Source organism: Carassius carassius, chromosome 26 (assembly GCF_963082965.1).
Source record: "Carassius carassius chromosome 26, fCarCar2.1, whole genome shotgun sequence".
Taxonomy (NCBI): Eukaryota; Metazoa; Chordata; class Actinopteri; order Cypriniformes; family Cyprinidae; genus Carassius; species Carassius carassius.
In genome coordinates, this window is record NC_081780.1 from 17,045,610 (window position 1) to 17,058,300 (window position 12,691).

Sequence of the window (12,691 nt, forward strand, 5' to 3'; positions counted from 1 at the left end):
CATTCAAGAAATGTTTTGACAATGATAAACAAACAAGATAACTCACGTTCAGTACACCTTATAACGGATCAACTATACTTTTAGCTACATTCCCTCTGGATCTTAAACGTGACATTACGGTTTTCCATAGACCAATATATCCAAAACAACTTCCTCATGGGAACTTCATAATGTCTGTCTGGCTTCATAATTTTGGTCTGAGCAAATTTGGATAAATGGGCATTAATTATCTCAAATGGTTTAACGAGCAAAAGCTGGCAAAGTGATCAGAGTCGTCTTTGTTTTTAGAGAATGAGTGAAGTTTCTTGCCCATTGCTCATTTATGTTAGCTCTGCCCACAGGAAGCTGTGTGGTTTCATTGTTATTATCATGACCCTGATCCAACTTCCTTCAGTCTCCAGTTGTGAGAAAACAGTACAAGAAAATAACTGAGTCTTGCCCATTTTGTGAAAAACAAAACTTCAAAAAGAAAGAAACTCAAACTTTCCAACATCAACATTTTTGAAACTAAGACTTTCAGCACAGACTGTGTGTGCACTTGAAGCCTTCTCTTCCTGCAAAACCAAAATATATAGTGCCTCGCACCTCTGAGTCAGTCGTATCTGCGCTGGATAAAATTACAATATAAACTAGAAAATATAATTCCCTCAGACTACTCAAGTTTGCATTATCACAGAAACATTGATCAGAATTTCTGTCAATTCTGTCAACCTGTGAAACTGTGTTCACAGTGTGTGTGTTCACAGTGTGTGTGTGTGTGTTCACAGTGTGTGCACTTTGGATGGGTTAAATGCAGAGCACGAATTCTGAGTATTGGTCACCATACTTGGCTGAATGTCACTTCACCTCATAATGACAAACCACTATTATTTTAAATATGCATTTTACATTCCACAATCACGAGCTGCTTTGCAGATGATGAAAACCAATGGAAACAGCTGCTGGGACATTACCATACCGTGCAGGATAAGCCGACTGTATCCATCTGCACATGAATACCTGGGGGCGTTGAGTTTGTCTCATGTGACAAGCTGGAGCATCGATGGCCTGATTGACTACACACTGATCTGATTGCAGTAGACTGATGTGTGTGTGTGTTCTGCATCCCTTCAGCCTGAAGCTCACACTCAACATTGAGCCATAACCATTAGAGCTCGCTGATAATAGTCACATACACTCCTGTTCCACACTGTCATTTACTAGCCTACATGCTCATTTTAAATAAAGGGATAGCTATAATTAAGTCTATTTTGGGAGATATTTTAGGATTTTACATCATTTCATTTGAAAAAGTTAAAGCTGATTAAAAATGGTTAAATGATTAAAAATGGGTGCAGCCATTTGTAAATTCTGTGGGTCTGGCTTCCGGTCTCATCAACAAAACAGTTCGTTTTGCTGCTTGATATTAGAAGTTAATGTGTCTTATCATACCATTTTAATGTATTATATTGATTATGAACACACTTGTTTGTAAGTACAAACAGTTTTACCGTTTACGGCACGTTGTTATTGTCCTCGTCGTTATACCGCGGCTAATGCACCGGAAGTCCATAAAGGTTCATAGCATTCCTGACGTTTTGGAAGTAAGATGAAGCCACAAAAATGCTGTATAAAAAAGTATTTTTGATTATTGAGCTTGAAGATGATTATTACTGACATTTCCTTTAAAAAAAAGGAACTCTAGCCTCTATTTGAACCTTGTGGTCAGCTGAGTTGTTCCCATAATTACGATGCATGAAGTGAAACCGTTTATTTAAAAGGAGGAAAAACGTAACATTTGAAATTAAAGTAGAGAAACGTTTTTATGGTTTCCACGAAAATGCAATAGTATGAAAAATATTTTATACACTGTTTAGTTAATTAATTAAAGCATTAAATTATTATTATTAATAAAATATAAGAACAAATAAACAGCCAAAAACAAACACAAGCCACAAAGTGGTCAGATTTTATTTGGTCTTTAGTCTGTTTATTAAAACGTTTATATAAAAGGAGGAAAATTGCATAACAGGGTTGAAAAAATTAATGAAAGCCCATTTTCATTAAGATGTATATTTTTATAATAAATAAAACAAACACTCATAAATAAATAAACTTACACAAAGATTCAAAAATAAACTAAAATGTCCAAATACTTATTTTGCCAATGCAGTGATATCATGTATTATTGTTGTTTATGAAAATGTAACTTCGGTCTGTGCTGGTCCTTCAACTAATGGTTGTTATTGTTTACATTGATAATTATACTGTTTATACACATTCCATGTTTTCAAGTTTATCCTGTTGCAGTAAACTGTGGGCATGTGACTGATACCGTGTGACAAGCATTTCATGTAAATTGCATCATTTTACAATAATTTGAATGGTAAATGAAAGGTTTGACTGGTTAAACAGCAAGTTTCCATTGAGGTAATAGCTTCTGTTGTAACAGGTGAGCAAAGCAAAGAGTCCAGAGGCCTATAAAACTCAGATAGTGCTCATTAGAAACGAGGCGGATGTGGTTGCAAACAGCAAACTGACATAAAGCTGCAGGATGCTCAGTGGGATGGGAAACTGTCGCCCTGTATTTGACCATTTATGGAAAAATTGCAAGAAAGGGAAATGCAGTTCCGTGTAAAAAATAAATAAATAAAACACACCCACAAATCCTCTTTTAGCCTGTTTATTGATTCAGTAAATGCATATAAATGATTCACTTTCTTCAGAAAGAGACATGTTAATGTGCTGTGATCTCAGTAATGAACAAAGTGCTTGAAACATAATGCCTAGTACAAATAAATAAATATTATTGTTTACAAAAAAAGGAGAGAGATTACAAAATGTAGTTCAAGTATCATAAGCGATCAGATAATTACCGTTAAGAGCCAGTATATACAGCATTGCACCTAATCGTGTGATAAACAGGATGTTTTACACTACAAATAGAGCCAAAAATGGCTGTTCAAAGCAACTAGATCTTCTCCGAACTGTATATTTACAGTTAAAGCTGGTACTTAGATTCGAAAGTGTTAAAATTTTACTACATTCCTATAAAATCTCTTACAAAGTCAAACTGTAAACATTTGGTTAACAAGGGTAGATCTTACATACAATATCAAACACTATTTCAATCTCTTAATCAGGCTTTGACAAAGCTGAAACTAAAATAATAAAAGTACACTAAAATCAAAATGTTACTTTTTTCCCCCCTCCAATATAATTCTCATATTAGAATGTGTAAAAAAAAAAAAAAAAAAGCTCTGGCCTGATAGCTCAAGCACTAGGCACTTTAGGGAACTAATAAATGAACAGTATAAAAATGTGTCTGATATCCATCAAATCCATAAATTAAATTAAATATAAACAACAAATACAAACACTGCTTCACTTTGTCCCATCCAAACACACATAAAACACCCTGTTTTATAACCTTGCGCATCGACCTTGTCATCAGGTTTTAAAAAGACACACAAAAACACACACTCATAATCCATATCCATAACACAGATCATCTGAAACTGCAGTGGACAACATGAGAACTTTTAAACAACTTTCAAAACTGCAAGCAGCATTACAAATGGTAAGTCATCATTGCCCTCAGAATTTAAGACAAATAAATGCATATTGTCTAAATGTGCAATTATAATGTGCAATATATATGCAGCATATGTTTGAAAGGGAGTGCAGAAAAGCCATGAATCAGCCCGAAAGCGTCCGCGGGTGATCTTTGGTCTGTTTTAGCATCGTCCTTCAAAGTTCAGGGCATATTCTTAACGTCAGTGTTCAAAAAAACTGTCCGAAATCAAAATAAAAACATCTACAAGTGGTATCCTGTTACGTAAACAGGGAATAGTGTTCAAAAATGTGGGGGTGGTTTACAAAATCGTTTAATCCGTGCCACTGGCTCGGATTTGCCTTCATGCACAAAAACACAGAGAGAAATCACTAAACTCCTTACTAGGTCAAACCACAGGACATGTACATTAATTACGAATTCACGAAGGACAAATTGAAAAAACCCAGGTTGCACTCAGAGTCCGTTTTTTTAAAAGATGGACACACTTTCTCTGGGACGAAAAGAGGAAGCAGCTTGGCAGGAAACTTCCGCGCTGAGTAAAGCGATCCAGTCTTCAAATCTCACAGGCAGAGCTGAGGGGCTTCATGGCACTCTATGGAGCAATTCTTCAGGTTCTGTGAAAAAAAAGAATGAAGATTGTTCGGTTAATTACTGAACAGCGGATCTACTCCATAAGCTAGCTAAGTGCATTTTAGCATTACAGCAGTTAGCATAACACAAAACTGTGTTGTTATTGTTTTGGGCCAGTCTGTATGGAATCTGCACTCAAAAAGGGAATATTTCCAAAGTATTTCAACAACAAATCCAAGATCTACATTTTTTTTTTTTACTTTGGCAATGTTTTTAGCTTATTGTAACCTTGTTATTAGCATCGGTGTTTGGTATGAATGCCAGATGTTAATGCCGGGTGTAAACAGGGCCCATTTGTGCCAACTCCATTTAACACATCTGCAGGGTCCACTTGATTTTATCCGAAAATGTTTGTAGTCTGCTAATACCATTTACTACTTAAATACATTTCTAATACTATTTAGCTACTCTACCACATTAGTTTCTATTACCTCTGAAAGAGCAGCACTGACACCACTTGTAGATAATGTAAAAAAGTGCGTCTTTAAGCGTGCAAAAGAGGAGCGAGAGACATACAGTGATAATTTACAAGTGTGTATCCAGATATAAATGGTAGTGTAACTACAGTTAAAAGTTGCATTAATATCACCTTTAAAGGGGCTATAATGTAAAATTATAACATTTAGACTTCATAATCAGTTGTAATGTAGTTTTACATTACCATTTTCTACCCTTCCTCTAAAAAATATAAGATTGTCACTGTACCTTTAAGACTTTTATATGCAAATTAGGCTGTCATGATTGGCTAAAGTTTAGATACTGCGCTTATCTTAATTATGAGGACATCTGGACCAGTGGTTTAATTGGATGTCAAAGAAATGACTTGGACTCGCAATCGAAAGGTTGTGAGTTCGAGTCTCAGGCCGGCAGGAATTGTGGGGGGGTGCTCATGTACAGTTCTCTCTCCACCTTCAATACCACGACTTAGGTGCCCTTGAGCAAGGCACCGAACCCCCAACTGCTCCCCGGGCGCTGCAGCATAAATGGCTGCACCCTACTCCGGGTGTGTGTTCGCAGTGTGTGTGTGTGTGTGTGTTCACTGCTCTGTGTGTGTGCACTTCGGATGGGTTAAATGCAGAGCACAAATTCTGAGTATTGGTCACCATACTTGGCTGAATGTCATGTCACTTTCACTTTCATAATTAGAGTCATGTATGACCTATTTTAAGGATTTGATCTGAAGTTTGAGGAAGTATAATCATTTGAAAAAGATAAGGAAGAAACAGAAGGAGGAAATACTTACAGACAAGCTTCACTAAGCCAGTGCTGTTGCACATAAAGTGAAATGAGGAAGAATAAACGGAAGGAAACCGAGAGAAAGAGGAAGAGAATGTGAAAGGTCAATGCATGAAATGATGAGGGGTTATGGAGTGAAGATATGACATGGACATAAGGACAGTGAGTGTGGCTCACCTGTGTGGACAGAGCGAGAGTGGTGTGTGACGCTGAACACAGGGTCAGCTGGGCGGGCGTCAGGTCTCTGATGATCGGATCGTCCAGACCCTCGATGCGGGGCTTCTTATTGGGTTCAGGGCTGGTGAGAGGGGTCACGCTGTTTCTCCTGATCAAAGTGCTCGGGCCTCTCCTCACCTCCTAGAGAGAGAAGACACAACAAGAGATTAGAACCTGAAATAGTAAAAAAAGTGTTTGTGTGGAGTGTATATGTTTGTGCTTACCTCTGGCCTGTCTCGGTGTGTGTTCACTGCATCCACATTCAGAGAGATGGATTCAACTTTGCACCCTTTAAAACACACACAAACACACAATTAGTTTGTGTTATTCTTAATATTATTCAAATATGATCCGAGATGATACTCTTACCATAAGCCACTGGGGTCAGCTTCAGTACTGTGTGGAGTGGACACTTCAGGTACGGCATTTCATCTGCCAACAAGAAATTAAAAGTTAGTATGAATGCACTGCAAATAAGTACAGGGTGCAGATGAAGATTAGGGGTCATTTACTTATGACTCATGTCATTCCAAACTTGTATGGCTTTGTTTTTCTTCTATGGAACACAAAAAGAGATATTCTGATGAATGTTCCTGCTGCTCTTTTCCATTCTACGAAAGTGGTGTTGTCAATCTCCAAAACAAACATCACCAAGTATTTATTTTTAAAGTGTGTTATTTCAAGTATGCTTTGGTAACACTTTAGATTAGCAAACACTATTAAAGAGTTTTCCCTTAATGAACTCCTAGTTTTGCTTCTTATGGACCGTAAGTAAGGTAGTTGTTGTAGTAGTTACAGTATATTTAAGTAGCTAGTAGGGTTAAGAGATCTAGAATATGGACATGAATTAATATGTGCTTTATAAGTGCTAATAAACAGCCAATAATCTAGTAATGCATGCTAATAAGCAACTAGTCAATAGTGAATAATGTTCCCTAATCTAAAAAGTGTTACCTACTCTTTTAAAAGGATCCTAAAGTGTATTTTTTGGAGCTCAAGTGGAACTTTATCGTCAGTTTGTGTGGGAAAGAGCATATGGGACTTTCTGCCAAACCTCTATTGTTTTCTATTGTTTTGAGTCTGAAATGACACAAAGGTGAGTAAATGATGACACCAAGTTATTTAAGAATCTCACCTGCACTTTTGTCCAAGAAGTAGGCTAACAGGCAGCGCATCACAGCCTGATGACAAATGACAAGAACATTTTTCTGTCGTTCCATTTCCATGGTCACAGGCTCCAGCCGCTGAACCAAATCCTGATATGACTGGAGAAGACAGAAGCATTTTATTAAAGACACTTTCTTAGACCTTGTCATAGTAAAATAGGGGGATTTCATCGGTTTGTACCTCTCCGGAAGGGTAGCGGTAGTAGTATTTATCATGATCTCTGAGAGCAAACTCCTCTGGAAACCTCTCCCTCACTTCTTCATAAGTCATCTCCTCACACACACCCTGTAGACAACATACGAACATCTTAAGAATGAAATTGGAGTACCTTTGGAAAAACACCAAACCAGAGACGCAGGAGTTTACTTACAGCGTCAATCTCATTCAGGGCTTTCCACGGTTCGTACGGCATGTTGAGGGCCTCGGCGGTTTGGATAGTACGGCGCATCTGGCTCGTCCAAACCTTCAAGTCCTTCAAGTTCTGCTCCTCCACAAATTTAGCAAGAGTTCCTGCGAACTACAGAGTGGAACGGTTTGTTATTCTGGAGAGTTTGGACAAATTTGACACATGGGTTATTTAGTACTCTTGGCTAGGACACGGTTTCAAATTTTAACCACCAAATTAAGCTAACTTGGCAAGAACATGCTTGTTTATGCTACAAATCACTTTTAGATGAGCTACCCAATCTCACAAGTCAAACATCCTGCATTATTTTCATTCTTTTCCAAGGTTTACGAGCGTAGTACCTTTCGTCCTCGTGTAGACAGTCCAGAGTCTCCGCCCAGACGGCCCTGCAGGTTGTGTTGGCTCTCACCGTGGCGGCACAAATAAATCGACCGCGGCTGCACGTGGATGTTCATCAGGTAGTAGACGATCCGACTCTGGATGTGGTCTTGAATGCGGTTCACCAGGAATCTACGGCCCACGTCAATCACTTTGATGAAGGACAAGTTTCTGTGAGGACAAACAAGTGGTTAACCTTGCGATGTCAAAGACAAGTCATTGACAGAAAATTTGCCTGTGTGTTTTGATAACATACTTGTCATAATGGTCAGGGTCAAGTGGCTGATAGTTCATTCTGTAACACTCGATTCTTTTCTTAAAGTCCTCCATGGCATCCATCTTGTTGCAATCTTGATAGTCAGGACATGACACCTTAACTTCCTGTTTCAATATTAATGCAGTGTTTAGCGGTTTTGCACACTTTATCTTCAGTGATTTAGCAGTCATTTATATAATTAAGCTCTCCATATAATGTTAAATTATGTTGTCTGAAACTCTTAATCATGCAACATACCAGGATATTACAGGCGATTACATTCGGGTCGTCACAAAGAGACTCGATGAAGAAAATCTGCAAAAGTACATTTGTATTAGTGGTCTTCGTCCTTCTTGTAATTTTCATCAAAGGCGATTTTCAAGATATTATAACCGACCTTGAAGCCATTTTCTGCACCAAAATCCAGGATCATATCTCGTCGCTCTCTGGTTGTGTTTGTGGCATCAAAAACCTGTGGAAAGATACAGAGGTGAGGATCTGCTCTTTTTTTAAACTTTCTGCAAGCTGTTTATACAATTACAGTAGTGCGCTCAAACGATTAATCGCGATTAATCACATCCAAAATTAGTGATTTATTATGTATATTTAAATACACACACACATATACATATATATACACATACATACACATACATATATACACATACATATATTCTGAAAATATTTAATGTTTTGACGTATAGATTTATAATCATAGAATGTATATTATATATAAACATTTGTATTTTTTCTTGAATATATACGCATTCATGCGTGCGTATTTATATATACATACATAAATATACAAAGTACACACACATGTATTGTGTAAATAAAGCTTTTATTTTGGATGCCATTAATCGTTTGACAGCACTAAAAGATACAGTACTCACAGCCACTTGACCTTCCTCTTCGGTGAGGTAATTCTTGACATCTCTCAGCGCGGCCAAGGCACACTGGCTGGAGACAAAACAAAATGATTAATTACTTCATATATCTACATAAAAGAGTGGAAGAAGAATTCATTTCTATCTCATGGCATAGTGTAGTGCAGGCACACAACTCACTGTCGGATTTTTACAGCATCCTCATTGTCCGATTTGAAGAAATCGTAAGAGCTGTAGTTTTTCACTGCCTCTCGTCGATACTCGCCAACATTAAAGACTATAAATACACATTGCGCAATTAAGAACTCCTGCAGAATGTTTATAATAATAATCATATAAAATAAAAACATATTTATTCATTTAACAATGCTTGATTTGTGTACCTTTTGTGGGAATACCGATCCAGTTGAGGTAGCGTGTGAGTTTTCTTGATATGTAGGTTTTGCCCCGAGCAGGAAGCCCTACCATCACGATCACTGTTGGGGTGTTTGCCAGGTGGAGGCCTCCACGTGCTAAAATTATAAAAGAATATAAAATACACGGTCACAATTTGCTGAAAAATGTTTCATCGCAACTCACCATTAGCCTACATTTTAGGGGTTGTCAAGATAAATGGAAATTTGTCTTTCAATTTCCCTCACTCCACATGATGTCCCAGTCACGTGCAATGGGCAGCCTTTAAGTGACCCTCCCCGCCAGCTACTGACCAGGTCATGTGCACACAGATGCACTTTCAAAGCTAAATATTTACTACACTTAACTGCACATTCTACGCCGCTGGCAGTGACGCAGAGGAGTCTCACTTTCTCGTACACACAGACACATAAATCCTCCGAGAAGTAAATGTTTCTGCACAAGTCTGACGTTTCATGGGACTTACCACAAAATATATGTATGTATGCAGTTGTGCATTAGGCTAGGATTCACTTTGATATATGTCTCTATTCCATCATGGTATTGATGGGGTAAAAGTAATCCCTGTCAGAGGGAGAGTGAAAGTACACCACAGTTTTCTCAATGAACTACAGACGCCCATTGGCAGGTGGCCATGTGAATAGGCAATGTGAACCAGTGCAGTCAGGGGGAAAATCCTTAAGAAGATCCCCAAAAGAAAACTCCGCACAGTCAGCAGAGACAGACCATGATCTTATTAGGCTTTAACTGGCCGTCCACGTACACTGACCAGACAGAATCTCACGGAGAACATGTCTACGTCATGATTCACCCCAAAATATATTATTGTAATTATAAATTATATTTTTATGTATAAAGGAAATTGTGAAGGGAGTCCCCTCCCCCCATTTATTTATTCCTTCCTTCTTTATTTCATTCTTAATAGCGATTTCATTATATTCTACATTATATGGTAATACTGCAAAAAATAAATAGATGAAATACTGTCCTGGATAGTAAGTTTTTTTTCTAATCTGCAAAAATAAAATGTGATACAAAAAATTAGTAATTGCATAAATTATTACAATTATATTAAAATGTTATAGTTTACTGATTTTTTACATTTATTTATGCGTTGTTGTTTTTTCAAATGTTGTCTCCTGCGATCTTTCTAGCTTCACAAATTTGAGCCCTCGATTTATTATTTATTATACATATTAAATTATGCCTTAATTTATCGCAGTAAGCAAAATGAGGGTCATGATCACGGAAGCAGCAGATATTAAAAAGCATCACTTGTGTCGTGATGAGTAATTCCTGTGCGTACGCTACAGGCGTCACGTTCAAGCCGAGTCCAGGTGAATATATTCGACCAATCAGAACCCAGTATGATCGGAAGACCCAATATTCCCACATTCCTCTGCAAATCCATGGCGTCATCAGCGCGCCTTTGAGTCCCAAAATCTTTACAAAGGCGATGCGTGGGGGTTTCCGTGAACACCGAAACGCTTGAGCCAGCGTTTAGAATGTTAAAGGGACAATCATTCTGTTGTCATGGCTACCGATGACAATCAGAACTATTTGACGTCATATTATATAAAGTGCGCTTTACCGCTGAATGTCCTCGCTGATCTTTAACAGAAAATATGATGTAAATATAATGCAGATAATTTATGTGGTTACTCACATGGGCGGGGCATTAAAGGTTTGTCATCTTTAGAGGGAATCCAGATTTTTTGGATCCTGTTCTGTGTTAGTTCCCTTGGCATTCCTTTAGGATCGGGGAATACCAGCAAGAACACAGCGTCCCGTAACACACCGGATTCGGAAATTCCAAGACTTTTTGACGAACGCGACCGAACAATGACGGAGTAACGTTGCTCTTCTTTGAAAATCTTCTTCTTTAAAACGCTGTTTGATGATTTGCGCCGACAGTTAAACCGTTACAGTCCTCCTTGCTCTGCTTCCCGGTAATCTCTAACAGCTCGTCTCTCCTCGTCTGCGCTTTAAATACGGAACCGGCAGCGCGGTGCTGTGACGTCACCACAGAGGGCGTGTCTGCCCGAGAGAGCGCTCACAAGCGCCACCTGGCGGCCAAATGAGAGTTGAGTTCTTATGAAGAAAAAAAAATACACCGCTATGATGTTCACGCTCTATAGTCCTGCATTGAATAACAGACTACTTATTATAATTATGTTGATATTTTGTTATATTTCTAGAGGCTAATGCTATGCACAAACTGATCAAAGGCTTGCAAGGCTGTGCACTCAAGTGCATTCAAAATGCAGGTCACGCGTGGAGTGGGCATCCCCACTTGCCTACGTGCGGAGAGTCACTACATCAACCCATCAATCTCCATAAACCCGTGAAATAATAGCAAGCGTCTTCGAGCTAAAAAAAAAAAGGCTTGTTGTTTTTCTAATGATGATCTTCTGCCATAAAAGTAGTAAATTCATACTGAATGTAACGGTCAACTCTTAGGCTGCATGTGAAATAACAGGAGTCTGTTTTATTTCCGCATCAGCTTGTACTTAAAAAAAACAGCTGATGAATCAGTAATTAAATGAAACTTAATGTGCATTTAATTTCTAGAGTTTTTTTTAAAGCCTAAATAAGAAAAAGATTTTCCGAAAGAGTTCCAAATTCTAGATTCATGACAATTCAACATTTTTGGAACATTATATAAATGGTGACTTTTCTGAACTTAACGTTAATGCAGACGCCTTTTTTCCTTTTTATTTTGTTAAATTTCTAATATAGCTGAGTTGCTATACTTAGTGATATAATAGAGAAACGTCTATGAGAAACAGATGACTGTGCTGCATTTATTAATCACGCCTTTGTTGGTTTTGGGCTCTTCGGGGAGATGCTGAGAGCTGCACGTACAGGATGAAAACCGAGAGCGTGACATCACTCTACAACATCACACCATCTCTGGCCCGAGAAAATTACACTCATCTTTAAATGGAATATTATTATTTTTTATTTTATGTCTAGTTTTCACGTGGCAGCGCTTTAGAACACTTACCGAACAATATTTTAGAAGACATTTTATTAAGGTACATCGGAAAACAAGTCATTCTGTTTCTCCTCTTTTCACACAGACATGCGATACCCAAAGAAAACGAGTTAATTGCAAGTCATGTGAGAACCGCTTTGTTTTCCCCAAGCTTCATGACACTTTCCCACTCTTTCATGTCTTTGTTAATGCACAATGAACATGTTTCCCATCGACTGCCGAGCTGACCCAGATCACTGTCTGAGCGAGCTCTGTTTTTTTCTTTTGGCTGATATTTGCGCGGGACACACTGGGTGAGCTGAAATGAATATCATCCCCAAAAATTGTTTACACTCTAGAACGTATTCTCTTAGCAGTGTGTGAAAGAAAGCTGTCATAAAGCACTTATACTGCTCTTTTGTTTGTTAAAATGCTTCTATTGTCCTCATTTTTAAGTCGCGTTGCATACAATGATCTGTTATCTTAAATTATTACATTTAAATATAAATAGTATATGTCTAGAAGTTAAAAGTAGGCTAATAAACTACATGTAAGTCTTAAATTTGTA

General features: G+C 38.0%; 1 protein-coding gene across 3 annotated transcripts; it reads right to left on the reverse strand.

Moving 5' to 3' along the window:
* Positions 1 to 2,646: 2,646 nt before the first annotated feature.
* On the reverse strand, positions 2,647 to 11,120 carry pfkfb3 (6-phosphofructo-2-kinase/fructose-2,6-biphosphatase 3). 3 transcript variants are annotated; one of them, XM_059511431.1, is made up of 16 exons: positions 10,813 to 11,120; positions 9,116 to 9,244; positions 8,913 to 9,009; positions 8,739 to 8,805; positions 8,243 to 8,317; positions 8,104 to 8,160; positions 7,846 to 7,970; positions 7,553 to 7,760; positions 7,176 to 7,322; positions 6,986 to 7,090; positions 6,774 to 6,903; positions 6,008 to 6,070; positions 5,863 to 5,927; positions 5,600 to 5,779; positions 5,430 to 5,452; positions 2,647 to 4,170 (listed from the first exon to the last, which is right to left on the reverse strand). In XM_059511431.1, the coding sequence occupies exons 1-16, from the start codon at positions 10,892 to 10,894 to the stop codon at positions 4,164 to 4,166; spliced, it is 1,560 nt and encodes a 519-aa protein (XP_059367414.1). In that variant the 5' UTR covers positions 10,895 to 11,120; the 3' UTR covers positions 2,647 to 4,163. The 3 variants fall into 3 exon arrangements, with proteins under 3 accessions (XP_059367414.1, XP_059367413.1, XP_059367412.1); XM_059511429.1 differs by lacking the exon at positions 2,647 to 4,170 and adding an exon at positions 4,599 to 4,668; XM_059511430.1 differs by lacking the exon at positions 5,430 to 5,452.
* Positions 11,121 to 12,691: the final 1,571 nt, after the last annotated feature.

Bases quoted from the DNA above. Each gene is read 5' to 3' on its own strand.
- pfkfb3 (XM_059511429.1), bottom strand. From the start codon at position 10,894: ATGCCAAGGGAACTAACACAGAACAGGATCCAAAAAATCTGGATTCCC. The intron at 7,761-7,845 runs GTATGTTATCAA...TTGTCCTCACAG, and splicing joins GACCCTGACCATTATGACAA to AAACTTGTCCTTCATCAAAG. The intron at 6,071-6,773 runs GTGAGATTCTTA...TCTTGTTGGCAG, and splicing joins CTTCTTGGACAAAAGTGCAG to ATGAAATGCCGTACCTGAAG.